Source organism: Pogona vitticeps, chromosome 1 (genome assembly GCF_051106095.1).
Source record: "Pogona vitticeps strain Pit_001003342236 chromosome 1, PviZW2.1, whole genome shotgun sequence".
NCBI lineage: Eukaryota > Metazoa > Chordata > Lepidosauria > Squamata > Agamidae > Pogona > Pogona vitticeps.
In genome coordinates, this window is record NC_135783.1 from 245,724,884 (window position 1) to 245,743,323 (window position 18,440).

General features: G+C 42.0%; 1 protein-coding gene across 9 annotated transcripts in view; it reads right to left on the reverse strand.

Moving 5' to 3' along the window:
* Positions 1–18,440, reverse strand: part of SLC43A3 (solute carrier family 43 member 3) — a 61,012-nt gene that overhangs the window by 30,898 nt on the left and 11,674 nt on the right. Inside the window, exons 1-2 of one of the 9 annotated variants that reach the window (XM_020792433.3) lie at positions 15,145–17,047; positions 14,473–14,581 (exon numbers count right to left, since the gene is read on the reverse strand). The exons of 1 other annotated variant lie outside the window; for it this stretch is intronic. Coding sequence is in view for 2 of the 8 variants with exons in the window: in XM_078383521.1 (XP_078239647.1) it covers positions 10,208–10,247 (40 nt within the window). In the remaining 6 variants the exon portion in view is untranslated. Of the gene's footprint in view, positions 1–1,021; positions 1,126–2,235; positions 3,200–10,207; positions 12,987–14,472; positions 14,582–15,144; positions 17,084–17,372; positions 17,509–18,440 lie in introns of those variants that run through there. 7 more of the 9 variants (XM_078383522.1, XM_020792436.3, XM_020792438.3 and 4 more) reach the window with 7 other exon arrangements.

Below are 18,440 nucleotides of genomic sequence, written 5' to 3' on the forward strand. Positions count from 1 at the left end.
AACAATTTTATACTGACACAATGAGAGTAGTAGGCAACAAAGTTCTGCTAATATCAAGTAACCACATCCCCAGCCATAAAGTTAAAAAATTAATTTCACAGCTCAAATGCGTGGGCTTCTGAATATTTATTCTCTATTTTTTTAAAATATCATTTAAAACATTTTTACATCATTAAAAATATCTGTTTAGCCAGGAAGGAGTTTAAAAATTATCCTCCTGAGAATAATTTAATTTGGTCCTTATTGACAGGATCCAAAGATCTTGAGAACCTTCTGGTTCTCAAGCTGCAACAATGTTTCTGACTTTTGAAGGTTCACATTGGTAAGGTAGTTTATAAGAAAATCACAATGTTACTCTTTTGAAATCCCTTTTGGAGCATCAATATTTTACTTTCTGAAGCCTCGATTGCTTCCAAAAAAATTTAAAAAGTGGCTGGGAACAACTATTATCTTTCAAGACAAACAATATGGGTCTTTTCAATTTATTTGATCCATTTATATATATGTTGAACACCCTTTGCTCAAATTTATCCTAATTTGGCACAATTCAAGAGCACTGTCTGCTATAATTGTGCCAAATCTGGTGCCAATCTGAAGTCCAGTTGTAAATTTATAATTTTTTGTTTGAGATGCACCCATTTTTAGAATTGGCTTATGGGATGTTGATTTGTTCTGCTGCACAACATCATTTCCTGCACACCTATGCAGCAGTAATAAAAGCTCTTTTTGTTTTGACTACTGAGAATTACACAGCCTGTCTATGGAACACCAGAAGTACTCCTAAGGGTCAGAGGTATACCCTCCTACACAAAGATTTATTGTGCTGTACTTTACTGTTCATGCATACGTTTTCATAGGAATGTGTGCAAGAACCAAACAACATCTGCCTCATCTTCCAACTCATAAATTTAACTTTTAATCCTGCATAGCATATAGAAATGGAAAGAACAGAACATCTAGGAAATCACATTAACAAACATTTTAATACATCATACCCCAAAGGCAATGATGAAAGACTTACCAGAAGGGACCCAGAGTAGAAATGGGAACCAATCCCAGTACAGTGTACATTAATGATTCCACCCTTGCTCTCCCTGTCTGAAGGGTATATGCACCACACCACCCCTTATCTAAGATACCAGACTAGCAAACTAGAAGGGGAGTCTAGAAGACATTATCTACCGGTTACAGAAGATCACAAAAGATGACATGAGCAAAAAACCTCTCCAAGCAGTTGCTCTATCTCCATTTCCAGGTCTATGTTCTCACTAGCATTTGACTTTGGATGTCCTGACAAATTATTGTTGAATGTCTTTTGGTAACATGCTGCTGTTTCCTTGGGAATGGCTTAAAACAATTATGTCAAACACAAATGGCTTGAAGGAATAAATTCTCCACCCAGTGGGAGTGAAGGAGGGATACACATTTATACTTTCTTGCTAGATGAACACCAGTTCTCCTTGAATCTGAAATCAGTGCATCAAATCTACCTCCATTAGAGAATAATGTAAAAAAAATTACAAACAGAAACTAGATGTCAGAGATCCCCACTTTGAAGCTTGCTTTAGGCAGAGAAGTCTGGCCCACACAGGAGGCCATGATTTTCAGAATGTTTGTGTTTTTCCTGTACCTCATGGCTTTTTTTACTTTTCCATTAAGGTAATATATATACTCAGAAATACATAATTTATATGTACACAGTCAATACTATCTAGATTAGTTGTACAAAAATATTGCACAGGAAGAGAATGATTAGGCTTAGACAAGGAGAAGACAAAGGAACAGAATAGCATTTTATTCTATAGAAAAAAAACCCTAGGTCTGATCTTTTGAGAAGGCATTTATTTTTCAAAATAAATGAAAAGCATTTATTTTTCAAGACCACTACCAATCACCTCAGCTGTGTTTTTGTTTGGTTTTGTATTTGTTTAATTGAAACACCAACTGACTTGATTGTACGTAGATCATGAAAATTATTTTTTGCCCTGGTAGAATGTAACACAACAGAAAACTAGCTCTCATAAATTCCACAGTAAGAAAATGAAGTTATTGCAGACAACAAGCTTTCTTGCTTCTTAATATTTCTACTTAATAGCAGGCCTACTACCTTTTTGGGCTTCTCACATCTTCCCACCAAGAATTCCAGGAAATCCACACTCCCCCCCCCATTACTCCACAAGCGGACTATCACTTTGTATATTACACTCCAGAGAATAACACCAGAGACATACCAACCTTGCTTTGTGTCTGCCATCCTACTGCCCATTTCTCCATCCAGGTACAGTATCTCGATGTTCTGTTGCTAAGAATCAATGTATAAAGGATCTCCTCTTCCGAGCCATTAATGCCGTTTACTAGTCAGGCATGGCACTTCTGGCTACTCTAAACTGTAAAAAAGAATGAACCATCTCCTTCTGCTGGTGCTGCTTATAATTAGAAAGACCTTTCAATCCCTTAAGACTTTGCACTTTCCACTTGTTTATTTAACTTCCCTAAAGTGCCCTTAATGGAGGCACATTATTGCAAGGGCTTGTGCGAAGTCAATTTAATTATGTCAAATGTGCTGTTTTTCACAACTAAAGATTAACTTTGCCTCAGAACTGTCAGTTTTTTTTTAAAAAAAATCCCTTCCCTGTTGTATTGACTATGCCATTATTCATACCAGCTACGGCAGCATTTGTTTGCCACACCTTGTTGTTATTTCTGTGTTCATTTTCTTATTTTCAAATCCTTTCCCTCCACATGCGCCTCTGAATTATAACAGCCCAGATGGCACGGCAGGGTCACATAGGCCCTTCTGCTGGAGACAGGTGATCTTTTTTCAAAGAGCTGCTAGTGGTGCAATAGAGTGTGTTTGTTCGCTGCATCTTCTTCCTATTTCTCCACCAATAAAGCTCCCAGGGAAGTTCACATACAAGCAATCTGTAAACCTAAAAAAAAATCTAAAGCATAGGTTCCCAAAGTGGTCTATTTCGACTTGCAGGGGGTCCACGTCAGAGAAAGAAAAAAAAATGGAGGTGCAAGTTTAGACTTGCATCAAAGCTTTGCAGGGGGCAGGGGGTCTACGGAAAACCAGTAAGTCGGCAAGTTGTCTAAGGGATCCAAAGAGGGGGGGGAGAAGATGGAGAGGAAAGGGAGGAAGCAAGCAGTAGTTCTGATGGATAGAAGAGCCAGCCAGGCTTCCCCCCTCACCTCCTCTGTTGCAACCTACAGCTTAAATGGCTACTGGAGGTGACAGTTAAGCAAGGCAGGTGATCTGCAGGCAGGTGATCTCTCACTAGGGCTAACTGTATCGTGCCTTGCTTTCAGTCTCACCTCCCTCTGCTTGCCGGTGCTATTCCACCCAGCCACCCACCCCCATCTATTATCTCTGGACTGAGATGGTTGTGGGAGGGGTTTTGGGGAGGGATGTATTGCAAAAAACTGACAAAATCTGTTTGAGCAGAATTCAGGGACACTACATATTATTATGCTTGTATCCCCATTTTTCAGTGGAGCATAGATGGGCATTTTACTTTTACAATAACCCAGTGGCATAGATTAGAGTTAGACTGAGAAACCGTGATTGGCCCAGATTGCCTAGTCAGCTTCATAGACAGCCTGAAGAGGGATGGCAAAACAGCGCCCTCTAACACAGTACTAAAACATCCTGAACAAATACGCCATTGCCTACTTAACAGCAGGCTCACCGGAACACAGTTCTAGCATCCACCAAAATAGCTCCATCCAGATAGGCTGGAGGACAACTTCCATCACCTACAGCCACAGCTGTGGATGATGGGAGTTGTAGTCAAATGCAACTGGAAGGTGCTACGTTAAAAGAAGCTGCTCAATCCAGCACATTGATTCTTTAATTACAGTTATGCCAGTGATGATTCAATCATTAGATCTTGCATCATCAGCTGAAGGACTCTACAGTTCAAGGAGTTTTGAAGTGCATGTTTTGCTTCCCACTTGGAACTGACAAAGCAATGAACCTGTCAAGCACCTTGTAGTCCACAATGCACAAATAGCAAGCTGCAATTTTGCCAGGTAGGTCACAAACATTTGTGTAAGTATGTCACTGCAGGGCAATATGAAATCCCTGGTCAGCCTTGCACTCAGCTGACAACATAGGGGGCTACTCTTGAAATTCACAAACAGAAATTGATTTCTTTGACATCACCGTCCATATAAGAGCAAAGCTGAAAGAACTGCACTGGGTGATACTAAGTTTCCAGGTGTATTTCCCCACATACACAGATTCTTATTCTTTTATTTAAAGTCCTAAATGGTCTGGGACCAGGTTACCTCCAAGAAAAGGATATTTCTGCTACTGGCATACACCTTTAAAACGCCATTCAACTTTCTTTTTAAAAAAATAGTAGTTTCTTTCTCATCCATGTCAGTTCTGATATTTGAGTCATTTTCTGTTATTTAGATTTGATGTTTTGACATTTCTAGACTAGGCCAGAATCCTGTTGATATATTTTCTTCTGCAAGATTAACTGCACAAGTAGTTTACTAGAGATGGGGGTATTCGTATCCGGATATCCCCGCATAGGTGGCATTAACAAGTCTAGCTCTATGAGACTGGACAGTCCACTCACCAATCTGCCATGGACGTGAATGGTACGATTCTACGCGATCAACTCGCCACTCTTTGACCTTGCAGCAAGACTTGTCCACCCGCCTCCTGCCAGGAGTGGCGAGTGGATTGTGTGCTGAAGAGCCATTGGTAGAATCATGCCATTTGTGTCTGCAGTGGATCAGTGAGTGAACCATCCAGCCCCCATGGGGCTGGACCCTCATAAACACCACCTGTGCAGGGATATTCGTATAAGAATACCTCCATCTCTATAGTTTACATTATTAGAAAGGGTCTTCACTGCATAACCATGCAACAGACACCCCATTTATTGGTGAAAGCCACTGGAATGATTGCAGGTCCAGATATTTCAACAAGAATCTAGCCTAGATGTTCATAAAACTCTTGCTTCTTTCAAAAGAAATTGCTTGCCTTTGGAATGATAGTCTCAAATTAAGTTTTAAGGACATCTAGTAAATCCTCAACCAGTTCCCCCATCTGTTACTAGTAACCACTTTCTTTCTTTGCCTTTAGCAACTAAATAACTATTATGAATCCTAGCATGCAAACACAGTAATGGAGAACACTTCACCTGATGAAGTTTTATTTGTTTCTCATGCATAAGGGAAAAGCTCTACTTAAACAGGAAATTGGCAGTCCTAAACCCTGTATTTCAGTGCTTAGAAGACATGTTGCCAAACTGAAGACCATAAATTAATGCCCAACATGTTTCCTTTTCGAAAATTAAGAACTTCTTCCACTGATTTTCCAGAGGAGCATTCTTAACTCACACTACTCCACTCCTCTTCTCGTCAAATGCTTTCTTTCAAAAGCAGTGTGTCGCCTCCATGTTTGAAGTGCAGGATGGATAGAATATCTGCCATACTGTGTCTGACTTTCAGGTTGACACATGACCATTATGCTTATGTAGTGCGTGGATTTTCATGAAGCAAGGTGTAAATGCCTACAGAAAAGGTGAGCTTAACCAAACTTTCTGACAGAACAGGTTCAATTATGCTTTGCCATGGAATTTTTCAACAATGGCTTTTTCTGGGATGTCTGGAACAACTGACAGGGCTGCCAATGGTTAAATAAATAATATTTTCTTATAGAATCATCTTTGGGGTGGGGGGGACATACTCTTTTATTGTAGGATAAGGTAGCCTGATGTAAAAGATAGCACCTTTAATAGCGCACAGGAGATATATAGCAGGCATAGACTGTTGAGCTAAAGACACCCTCTGAAATTCCTTCTTTTACATACTTATTAAAGGTACATAAGCCTCGTTTGTCTTGCATCTTACAGCAGATGCCCATCTCTTTAACAGCACGTCCACTAAATTGGCAGCAATCAGCAAATTGAATACTCCATGTTCATTAATACTTAATGGCTACAATTCATAGCAGGGTTTCCTTCTGAAAACCTCTCTGTAATAAATGGATGTAATGCTTGACAACACACTGGTCTCATTCATACCAATCAGGCCTGAGGAAGGGTAAACCGTCCTGGTTGATCCTGTCCTCAAAGACTCATCCAATACACATGGCAGGTATCTGCTGCTGTGTCTGGCATAGCAAAACAGCTATAAATGCAAAACAGGTATAAACTGTAGGGAGAGAACACTAGCAGGTTTCACCTACCAGTTTTGAGAGACAGGGAGAAGGAAAGAGAACCAAGGTGTTAAAAACATTCACCGTAACTTCACAAATTGTTCTGCTCAAAGAAAAGGATGGCTGAACAGAGAATAAAGATGTCTAGACAGGAAGGCATAAAATTATCGCACCATAAAACAGAATTCTGTGTGCAAGGTAGCAGCAGACAGCAAGGACTTAGAAGAGCAGCACAAATCAACATCAGTCCTCTGGAATTTAAACCAGGAATATACTCAGTGAAACTGTAAACCTAAATAAAATTGTGGGTTGAGTTATTCCCTTTTTGGGTAACTAACAAGTTACAAATTCTCAGGTTTAGAAGAACAGATCTACAGAGCTGGAAGGAGTTCCTCTTTATAACTCCCTAATTATCCAATAAAAGTGTTACTGAACCCAGAATTTCATTTCTATCTAGATCACAGGGTTAATTTTGTTTCTGTAAAAAGAAGTGTCTATTACTATAAATCTTTGAAATTATTCAGGAAAGCTGCAAAGGCTCATCATTACATGGGCTAAACGGCTTCATTAACCTGACATATAGACTGAACCAAATATACGTCACCAGCATCCTTAACAAGCATGAGTCTGATGTAAGCTTTCTGATTCAACCTTGAAGGAATGCAACTTCTGCAGGACTGAAGAAGTCCCAGCAGAGGCAAGTCAAATCTCCTTAGCCATCTTCAGTGGAAGATGTTTCTAATAGTCTGGGTACTATAAGTAATACATTTAAAATTTTTTGCTTCCTGCAACCTCACCCCTACCACCTTGGTTCAGAAGTCAGTATGTTATAAGCGAAGAGATAACCATAAGATTTGGGGCATACCATCATCATGATTTAACTACATTTCAGAAAAGACATTTTGAACCATATTGTTAAGGATGTGTCCTTTTTGCTAGCCTTGCAGGCTGATGTGATTCTTTTTTAACTGAAGTTTTGCTCATCATTTGCCTTTCTGCTCATCCAGGTGCTAAAAGGACACGAGTAATGCCAGTAAAACAAAAGGCAACCCTATAAGAATCCATTGCATCAATTGGGGCAAAATGTACACCTGAGGCTGCATGTGATTCCTTGAAGGATATTTTTGAGACCTATGGTCTTCTCCTGGGCCCCTCTTTTTCTCAGTAAAAAGAGGTGATCTGTCCTCCTGGAAGCCACCATAATACCCTCCATTGCATAGTTTAACAAACTGCACATTTTCAAAAACTGGAAGCAGACTTCTAGCCACTTCCAGTTCCAATTTTTTGCAGTCTATATGGCTCTTAGAAGATCCCAGAGCAAAAAAATAAACTGGCCCCTGGCCCTGCAAAAGTTGCTCCCTCCTAGATTGAGGTGAGGATCTATTGGAAGAGGGAGAAAGTTCCCTCTCTGCACAGCCCAGTTGATGGCAGAGCACATGGTCACACTTCTGACTTCATTGCAAAGTCGAGGACTGAACCACCAGGCAGAACATCTCCATTAATGCTTATGCCAGAAATATGGGTTGACTCCTCCCTCTTTGAAAAAAATAATTCCCAAGGTCAGGCCTCAGCTGGCTCTAGCCTTGGCAAACATAGAGGAGGAGTCTTTCAGCACCTCTTTCCCTTCCTGTTGAAAGGGACAGCAGGTGGCAGCAGAATTCCTAATGTTTTTATATATCACTGGTCAGTAATAACAGCAGGGATTCCTTTCTCCCATTGAGAGTCCAGTTCTTTCTTTCTTTCTTTCTTTCTTTCTTTCTTTCTTTCTTTCTTTCTTTATTTATTTATTTATTTATTTATTTATTTATTTATTTATTTATTTATTTATTTATTTATTTGATTTTTACCCCGCCCCTCTAGACCATGTCTACTCGGGGCGGCTGAACCTTAATGGGAGATATAAGGCCCCAGGTCAGAGAATTCCTCCACCTTTAGATAATACTACCATATACATGACAGAGTTCTCACAAAGAAATTTTAAAAAAACACATATACAAGAATATTAAATGATTTTCATTTTAAGAGAATTGCAAGCCCAACATTGGCTGGTTAACAAAACAAAAACAAGAACCCATTGTGGTCTTCCCAGAAAAACAAAACAGAACAGCATGCTCCCTGGAAGAATACAGATGACAGACTCGGGCAGGGGGGTGGGCATGAAATGTTACATGAGGTACAGTGGAAAGGCCTAAGGAGGGACCCTACTCTGTCCATTCCTCAGCTGGAATAAATTACTGTCGCATTTGGAAGGCTGCACCATTAAACCCCCAGCATGAAGCCAGTAGTAGGGACTAATATCACCCAGTGTGTGATGCAAGGGTTACAATTCTTGTTAACTTACAAGCAGCCCATTCAGCCTTTTACAATGAACATCTCCCCCTCTCAAAGACATTTCATAGTTTTTTCCTCTGGATACAGTGCTCCTTCTGTGTCTAGGCAGCTGACTAGATCTGCAGGACCAGTCTTGCTTTTCCCTTTGCCTGGAGTTGGATGCAAAGAGAACTCATCCCTCTCCCCCCCCCCCCACCAAAAGAAAAATGATATCTATGAGAAACTTGTGAAAAGGGCTGTATGGATCAATCTATGTTTTGGTCCATGTCAACTTCTTATGTGTTAATTCATAACTCTGTCCTCTTATTGTGGAAGTGGGGGAGGAACTGACATGAACATCGATGCACACTTGATATCAGCATAAACTGTAAAGACACTGCACAGTTTATAGTACTTCAGCATAAACTGAATTATGATAAATAGTGCCCTTTTTTCCCACAGTTGATCATAAATAAATCACTTTTGTTGCATTTTTATTTATTTATTTTATTTATAGGCCACCTTTCTCTCATTAAAGGGACCTGAGGCGGTTCACAATATTAAAAAGAATAAAATTAAAAACACAGTAAGTTAAACATTTAAAAAAAGTAAACTGTACACTAATTAAAATATGATTAAATAATTAAAAGCAAGTAAAGAGTTAAAAACTATGTCAACTTTAAAAAGGCATTCAGGGACTCAACTATGATTGTTAAAAGCCTGCCTGAAAAGATAAATCTTCAGCCATTGGCAGAAGGATAGAAGGGAAAGGACCATCATCATCTCTCGAGGGAGAGAGTTCCATAGCCTGGGAGCTTGCCACAGAGAAGGCCCTCTCTTGCGTCCCCAGCAGCCACGCTTGCACTGCCAATGGGACTGAGAGGAGGGCCTCCTCTGATGATCTTAAGCTCTGAGGAGGCTCATATGGAGAGATACAGTCCTTCAGGTAGTCTGGACCCAAGCTGTATAGGGCTTTATAGGCAACAAACAGGACTCTGAGTTGGGCCTGGGAACGGATAGGCAACCAGTGGAGGTGCTACAACAAAGGAGCTACAGATGTTCCCTGTAACAAGCCCCAGTTAGCAATCTGGCTGCGGCATTTTGGACCCTTTGAAATTTCTGAACACTTTCCAAAGACAGACCCACGTAGAGAGCATTACAGCAATCCAGCTGAGATGTAACTAGGGCATCTGTCACCATGGTCAGATCAGACCTCTCAAGAAACAGACACAGCTGGTGCCCTCATTTTCATTGTGCAAAGGCACTCCTGGCTACCACCAATAGCTGGGAATCCAGGCTCAGGGATGAATCCAGGAGTACACTCAAGCTGCAAACATGAGTGTAACCCCCATCCGGCACAGGTTGTATCCCTATTCCTTCATCTGCCTTCTGTCCAGGAGCATCTCTGTCTTTCCTGGATTAAGTTCCAGTTAATTTGCCCCTACCCAGCCCATTCCTGACACCAGACACTGATTTAGAACCAAGACAGCTTCTCGGAATGAGATGAACAGGATAGAGTCAGGGGTCATCCATATACCGGTGACACCAAACTCCAAAACTCTGGACAACCTCTCCCAGTGATTTCATATAGTTGTTTAAAAGCATGACCCTGAGAGGGTCGGCAGACCAATGACAAGGGCATTGAACTGGAGCCCCCCAGCACCATCTTTTTAAAGCCAAGAGCTCTATCACAGAAAAGAAACATTAACGCCTTCCTACCTGTGTATGGGTTTAGGAACTCCTGATCAGAATGGTTCATTCTGAAACGTAAACAAAAGTCCCAAGCATTCCTATGGCTAAAGCGTAGAAGAGAGTAGCTTGCAAAAACAGGTTTGCCAGCTTCTTCTCATGTAAGCCATACTTTTCTGGCTTCAGCAGTGCTCAGACATGCAAAAAGAATGTAGGTGAAGTTTTCTCCCATCCATAGATCTCCTTGCTATTTTAAAAAATGAATCGCCTGCCACATGCATGCTTGACAAGTATTGATTGTTAGAAATACAGAAACTCTCAAAGGATAGCGGACAGCCCTAGTAAACTAAATAAAAAATGTTGCCTTAAAATGTTTTTCTATAAGGAATAGTGTGTGTGTTATGTGCTGTCAAGTTCAGAATCAATTTGTAGCAGCCCTAATAGGGCTTTTCAAGGTAAGAGAGATATTTAAGGTGTTTTTACCAAAGGCAAGCCGGCAAGCAAACACACATACACACACACGCACGGAATTTCCATGGCTGATAGGGGATTCAGATCCAGGTCTCCTGAGTCTTAGCCCATCACTCTATGCCCTCTATACCACAGTGGGTACCATATGAGGAACAGAATGATATGTGAAGTATCATAATAATAATATTTTTAAATGATCATATATTTATTTCCTTTTCTTTTAAAATAATCATTTGCAATCTGTAAATTATTAACCACAAGAACCGCAGGACACAAGGGTCATGAGCAAAATGTACCAGTGCAATGCCCTTGACCAGTAACCTGACTGCTAAGCAATAACTACCAGCATTAATTCAAACAAAGCACCTAAATCATGTCCAGCAAACACAATGAAAGCTAGAAAAGCATCATTAAGAACAACGCTATAATCCAACTGACAGTTATATGTGCTGAAGAGCTGTTGATCCCAAAAGGCAGGAGTGCAGCCAAGAGAATATGCTGCTTTAAATCTGAGAGCAGTCGGATTAAAACAACAACAGAGTTGCTTATCTTTGTTATGCCGAAAAGGAAATTTCAGCAAGGAACAAGTTAAATTTACTGAAACTCATTTTTGTACACAACTATTAAAAGATGCAGAAGCCCTGTTGTACTTTGGATGTGCACATCTTAGAGAGAGGCAATGTTTACATTACTAAGTTAAATCCTTGTTACATAGACTTATGTGGTTAAACTAAGAATCTCAGGAATTGTACTTTGGCAAATTCTCAATTTAAAATTTTCTCCTCTCCACCACACACTTTCAAATATTCCCCAATATAGTTCCTCAAGTAGATCCTACATCCTAGTCTCTGGTAAACAGCAGCAAGGCTGCTTCTACCCCCTATTTCTTATTTTATTTTATTTTATATATATATATATATATATGGGGCAGACAGCCCACACGTCACTCCTGTCAGTCATTTTAGAGCTCCAATGCAGGAGCCTATGACAGGAAAGGAGGGGCGGAGTCAAGGGAACTGGGAGTACCAGAGAGGCAGTGAGAGAGAAAAAGACAGAGAGTTAGGGAAAAGAGGGTGAAGCGTTTAGACAGTTCGAGAGAAGACTGAGAAGTGGTTAGACAAGATATTAGACAGTTGATGTCTTAGAGATTATTAAAGAGTTAAAAGGAATTAGAAGTACCTAAACAGGCAGCATATACTGAGACCGTGATTAAAGTAAATGAATAAAAGTAATCAAATACACGCTTATTGAATAATTGATAATAAAACATCCATTATTTTCCTTCTGTGATTTATTTAATACTCCATGAATAAACTTCGTTATACAGTATTTGGCAGCAAGAGTGTGAGACTCATAATTGATATAGTGAGGATAATCTTGTGGGAGAGGAAAAACACACAGGGGTAATATATGTGTGGTAATTTCCAAAAATATAACCACTCTTGTGTTGGGGTATAACCTTTATACTTTATAAATATACATTCTAGATAAAGTTTCCAAATCCCAATAAAACTATTTTCCTTCAATAATCCTTTTCTAACTTTCAATTCACAATTTAATTGATTGTTAATAGCTCTACCCTTATTTCTAACCCCCTTCCAATTCATTTTAGGTAGGTAGGATAATACAATGTTATCACAAAAAAGCAACATGAAAGTGCATTGTAAAAGCAACTAACATTTGATTATGACTAACAATTCAATGTTATACGTACATTCTTGCTCAGAATAAGACCTGTCCAAACACAATGGGACTGAATCCTTGGTAAATTGGGATTGAAACCATAGTCTGATAATGTAACCATGGGTTTGAAGTTGGAAGTGCTGTTGACAAGCATCTACTAACCCAACTCTGCAGCTGCAACCCTGTGTGCACTTATTAGAATTTAGTTTCATTATGCTCCGTGGAACATGTTTCCAAGGAGAACTGGATAAAATCTGGATCTACATGTGCTTAAGTGAATCTCATTGATGCAGTTGGAGAATGCAGTTGAAGGGAAAGCAGCATACGGAGCAAGGAAATATTTTTACAAGGATCAAGACAGCTGATGAAGTTCAGAACTTGGATAGTTACTTGTAAAAAATTAACTTGAGTTGTTACTCATTTATAGTATTTAAAAAGTAATTCATTGCTGTTACTTATTGCTACATTAGGAAACATCACTTGTACTGTATTACTCATTGTGTTGCTTGTTTCTTCTTCATGATGGTCCCCATAAGGCAATACCCAGCCTTTGTCACTCCTGATAGCAACCATGCCTTTATGTGGAAGAGAGTAAGGAGGCTGGGATAGAACCCCATCTTTTCCTTCCAAAAAGCAATGTCTTAACCACCAAACCCATGTAATCAATGTTGCAGTTTAAGCTATTGAGAAATCTTTCTGCTTCATTTGAATGCAGATGTACATGGATTGTGTGTTGCCTCTTCCCTGATTCATCTTAGCCAGGCTGAGGACTTGGGTAGGTACATGTGGAGACAGGATCTCCTTCCCTCACAGGAGCATTCTACTCTGCAACATTTTATTGCAGATTCAGCTTGTTGACCACTAATTTCCAATAGGAAGAAATTATATACATAGCAATCTACCGCTGCATTAGTTCTATTAGAACAAAATACACACATAAGCAGAGTGTACTGTATATCTAAAGAAGCCATCCTATACTTCCTGTAGTGCCAGAACGTCTCCCCCCCCCAAATCACCCCCCCAAGCTCCACCTGCTCCTCTCAATCTCTGTTGCTAAAAACTGCTACATTAAGGGAGGCCAAAAGGGTAAATACAAGGAATTGTGCCTTTTCAACTGGGACCCCACATAAGATGCTGACAAAGATATACCAGGCTACTTACCTCCTTCCATTCAGAAAGGGAGTAAAGGCTGAATTATTTAAAGCTGCCTTTTAAAATGTTTTAAATCAAATTTATATTTTTTACAAGGCTATTCCTATCTATAGTTTAATTACTGTCATTGCACTGTTCTATTTTTATTGCCTTTTTTCATTTATTTATTTAACTTATATGCTGCCCACACTACCCAAAGGTCTCTTATTGTGGTGTACTGTGGGTTTGTGAGTTTTAACCTTGTGTAACCCACCCAGGGTAATGCTTGCACTAACAGAATGGTATATAAATTCAAAACATAAATAAATAAAGATCACTGCATATTCATGTCCTCTTATTTCTGCAAAAAGGAGAGTTTTTTTTAAAGCCATGCATTTTTTTACAGCATGCTGACTTACTGAAGTGAGAAATGTAAAAGTAGCTGTGAGATGTGATTGATAATATGATTTCAGGGCATAAACATAACTAAATTGAACAATACCTGTGCTCTGTCCAAAGTCTTGCCTGGCCCTTAACAAGAAGCTTCCCTTTTGAAGTTGGCTCATTCCTTGAAATCTAAGGGTTTTTCCAAGCTAAAGTGCCTGAAAGGGAGGCAAGTCTAGGAAAACTAATGGGGCAACAACTCTAACATTCACAGACTAAATCCATAAAATTCCATCCTATTGGATGGTTTAGAAAAAAGACAATTTAACACCGATTGTCATTCTGCTCATACCAAATAGTTACATTTCTCTGGAACTGAGCCTTGTTTCTTTGGCAGAACACATAAAAAGCCAAATCTGGCCCAGTGCCCATTTCTGTGAATCCAGTAGAGGATGGAAACAAAGACCCTGTCAAATGAAGCAGATTTCCTGAATTGAGCAGAAGTAGCAGCAGCAGCAGCATAAATTCTTAGGTAACAACCGAACTAGTGGGAGATGAACAAAGGATTCTGCAAAAATACACCCATGAACCAACCCCAGAAACATGTTAAAGCAAAAGCATACAACCTTGCTGACAGACGATAAGTTGTTCTCCACAAAAAGTGGTGTTTTAGGCTTGCTTTCTTTTCTTCATCTCTTTGCTTGCAGTTTCAGGACCATAAACATTGGACAGGAGCTTGGAGACAAAGACTATATCAAGACTGACAGAATCTTCTGAAAAAAGTTAAACTCACTTTTTCACTAAGGACACCTTACTGCAGAATAAGTAGCACAGCTTTTATGAGGAAACACTCCAAGCTTAACCACTTAATTGGTTTTATTTACAAGATAGTAAGGGAAACAAATTAATATCAAACTAGATAGTTAACTAGTGCAGGGTCATGTGAGTCCAAAAAAGGTTTTCCGACACAGAAAACCTGAACCTGGAGTCTTGTATTCCTATATTTTCCGGAATCTCTATATTTTCCTGATATCTCCCAGCTATCTGAGAGCCCACTGAGATGCCATCTTCCACTCCAGCCCCAAGCCCATACATTGCTGTAATGATGGGATCACCCTCAATGGCCCAACACTCCACCTTCCCAAGGAAATCCTGGCCCTGGATAATTATGTGCCCCCCGCAACCATTTTTTTCTCTCCTATCCAGTCACAGCATAAAACATGGGTTTTTGTACACACACACACACACACACACACTTTTTCAAATAAGTACATGCCAAAGAACCTAGGAGAACTTACCTCAGAGTCAATAAGTTTAAGAGGGCACTGCCATTATTTAAAGCAAAGAAAGAAAAATCTCTCTTGTCCCAAAGTTTGCCAGAGCAACTTCTACGCAATCAATGAAAACAAGACAGCCCCTGCATCGGGCTTACAAACATAAAAGACAGTGCCATTGAAGCAAAAGCAGATGAGAAAGAAAGAAAAAAATTAGAAGGGTAAAAAGCAAGCAGTCTTTCAGCAGGCCTGAGGTAACAGCCCTGCTTCCTCTCTCATTTCCTTCCTTGTTACAGCCCAAAGTTGTAACCGTTTGCTGGTAGTGACATCAGAGTAAGGAGCCTTTGGGCAGGGAGGGGGTCTTTCTGAGCAAGGCTGACGGAATGAGACTTTGCCTCCCATCCCATCTCCCTCTGCTGCAGCCAGCTGTTTTGTTTTGCTGTGAGATGCATGCACATTGCTTTCATGCCACTATGCCCTTTAGTCAAACAGTGAGATTTTGAATACTGTACTGAGAAACCTACTTGCCAGACGTGGCAATAGGACAAGCATACACGTCACAAGCACTGGCATTGAGCTTTCTGGAAGCAAAGGGGCAAGCCAACATTTATTTCTGGTTTAAGAGGTTCCATTCAATTTCCTCAGGCAATCCACAGCAAGTCTGTCTTTCCAGAATCATCTGATATCTGTAATATTCTACAACGACAAAGCTGCGGACTCCAGAAGCCAAGAGATACTCCTTGATACCACAAGCTATTAACTAGCTTTGCCAATCCTTTTCTAGGCCTCCCTTGACCTGAATTCCCATAGCTACCTATTATAGTCTCTGCTACAGCTGGCATCTTTAAACAGCTTTCGGCCTTCCAAAAGCCTAGCCTTTAACATTTTCCAGGTTTCTTTCAGCAGTCAGAACAGGAATGGGCCTGTTTTAGTTCTATTTTGATATATACCTGGAATGTTAACAAAGATCTGAACTATCACCCTGAAACTAAGAGATGGGAGAGATTAGTGCACTACTCAAATAATACACAGCACAAGGGATATAAACTCATTCTTGCAGTGACCAATCCAGCTAAGATCTATTTTAGTCAACTGTCCCTCATTTATGTGTTATTACAGCAGACTGTTTACACTGGATAGCAGATACTCATCAGCTGGAATCTTAGCAGAATAAGTCACAACTAGAGTAGGCCTGTTTGAATCAATGGCATTTACAGAGAAGTTGATTCAGCAAGTCCCCACTGATTCCATAGGTCTACTGCAGGGTAACTTGCTACACAAAGCAACAGAATTTCAGTCAGTGTGTTAACCACAGTACACGTTGCCATGCTATTTGCTGATTGTTTAGCATGTTTGCTTTGTGTTCCTAATGTAATTGCCACTTTCTAGATACAATCTCCTAATCTCATCAGCATCCCTGCCGGAGGCTCTTAACATTATGCACCTTGCAATCTGAGCAAGTGGGCTGAAATTCAGTCATTTTGTGGGTGCTGATGTGCCATCTTAAAGGTGACACAAGGCCTCCTCTCTATGATGTTGATACAAGTTTTCTCCTACATCAACGTCATTCTCTCACGTACACAATTTATACAGAAACCAAACTTTCTGAAGTGTTCCTATAGGATGGCGAGGCAAGGGGTTGCAACTCGGCAGATGCTCAGGTCAGCAAGAACCCATTTACCCAGAACCAAGTCCCTGGAGTATCCAGTGGGGTTTGCAGGCTCGGTGCAACTGAGGGACCGACTTTAAAGCCCAAGGGCTCTCTGCCTCCCATTATTCTTGCAAGACCACCCTCCTGGAAGCTCCGCCGCGTCCCAGCCATACCTCCAGGGGCCCGCTTTCACCCAGCCCGCTCAAAAAGCGCTCCGCCAGCAGCTGGAGGAGGAGAGGAGAGCTAGATCCATGTGTCTCCAAGGAGGCCGGGCAGGAGGAGCAGGCCGGCCGGCCGGCCAGCCACCTCCCCCACCGCGCGCGCCACCAGCACGCCCCTTCCATGCTGCACGGCTGTCCTTGCTCCAGGCGGGTGTCAATTACCAGCCCCACCCACCACCCTGCCCCCCCGGGGCCCTTCTCCGATTGGGCGCCGGCCTCCGCCTTTCCCGCCTCGAGTCGCCCTCCTCCTTCTCCTGCTGGCTTGGAGGCGACAGGTGCCCCAGCGTCCCCGGGGCGGCATTCCCGGCGATAGCTCTCTTCCCTCCCCCCCTCCCCTCCCCTCGCGAAGGAAATGCGCCGGCTGGCTCTCCTTTGCTCACCTCAACCCGGCGGCCTCCCGACCCTCGGCATCACCGCCGCCAAGGCAACGCTTGCAGCCATCGCCGCGCGCCACGGGCGTCCTTCAGCGCCCCTTTGGCCCGAAGCGGCTCGCCGGGTGGTTCTGACGTGGCGCAGACACGCCTCCTGCTCATCTCCCCCAACCCCACCCCTTCCCATTTCCCTTCCCATTCCCTTCGGGAAGGGGGGGGGGGAAGAGGGTCTGTGTTGCCTTCTCCGGGATACAACCCCCACGACCTTCTCGGCGCTTTGCCCTGAGGCCCCCCCCCCCGGTGCAGCCTCCTTCCCTTAGGAGGGAAAGGGCCGGCGGAACGCTTACGGGCTTGCTTTTAAAGCCTCGGCCTTCCGAGCCCAGAGCCTCTGCACCCAGGTAGCCCCCCCCCCTTTGGAAGCCAACGCAGGGACGAGAGGTTTGGAACCGGGAGGGGGTGGGTGGGAAGAGGAGGGGCGGGCCAGCCCTGCCCTGGGAATCCTGAGGCGAGGAACCGAGGGCGCCGAGTCCACAGGGGGACTGGCGGGCAACGAGATAAGCGCACCCGTCCTTTCCGCGTATCTAACGCAGATAAAAAAGAAAAGAGAGCGGCGGCACCGTGAAGAAAAACGGTTATTTCGGTGCCATGTGAGTGGCTGCAGTTGTGGCTGAGGTGCTGAACTGTAATCCACTGACCCTCACGCCGAAATCTGTTAGTCCTTACAGTACCACATATTGTGCAGGGAGAATCGGGTTGTTAAAGAAAACCTTCCAAATTGGTTCCATACCCGTGTAAAGAAAACTAAAAGGCGAAACGCCACCTTCCTGTCTTTTTTGGGTTTTTTGATAGTGAAGGGTGTATCGAAAATGACCCCACTCGCCTCCAATTCAGAATGAGATTTGGCCTGGATTTTGTAACACAATCACGTTATAAGATTTCGGTTGTGTTTCCTGCACGCACGCACACACACACTCCGCCTCCGAAGCGGCAAATGGGGAGGTGTCGCTGGTTTAAACTGGTAGAGGGAATTCTCCGCGTGCCTGCCCCCAAAGCGCCTGGCAAGAGCAATGGGGCGAT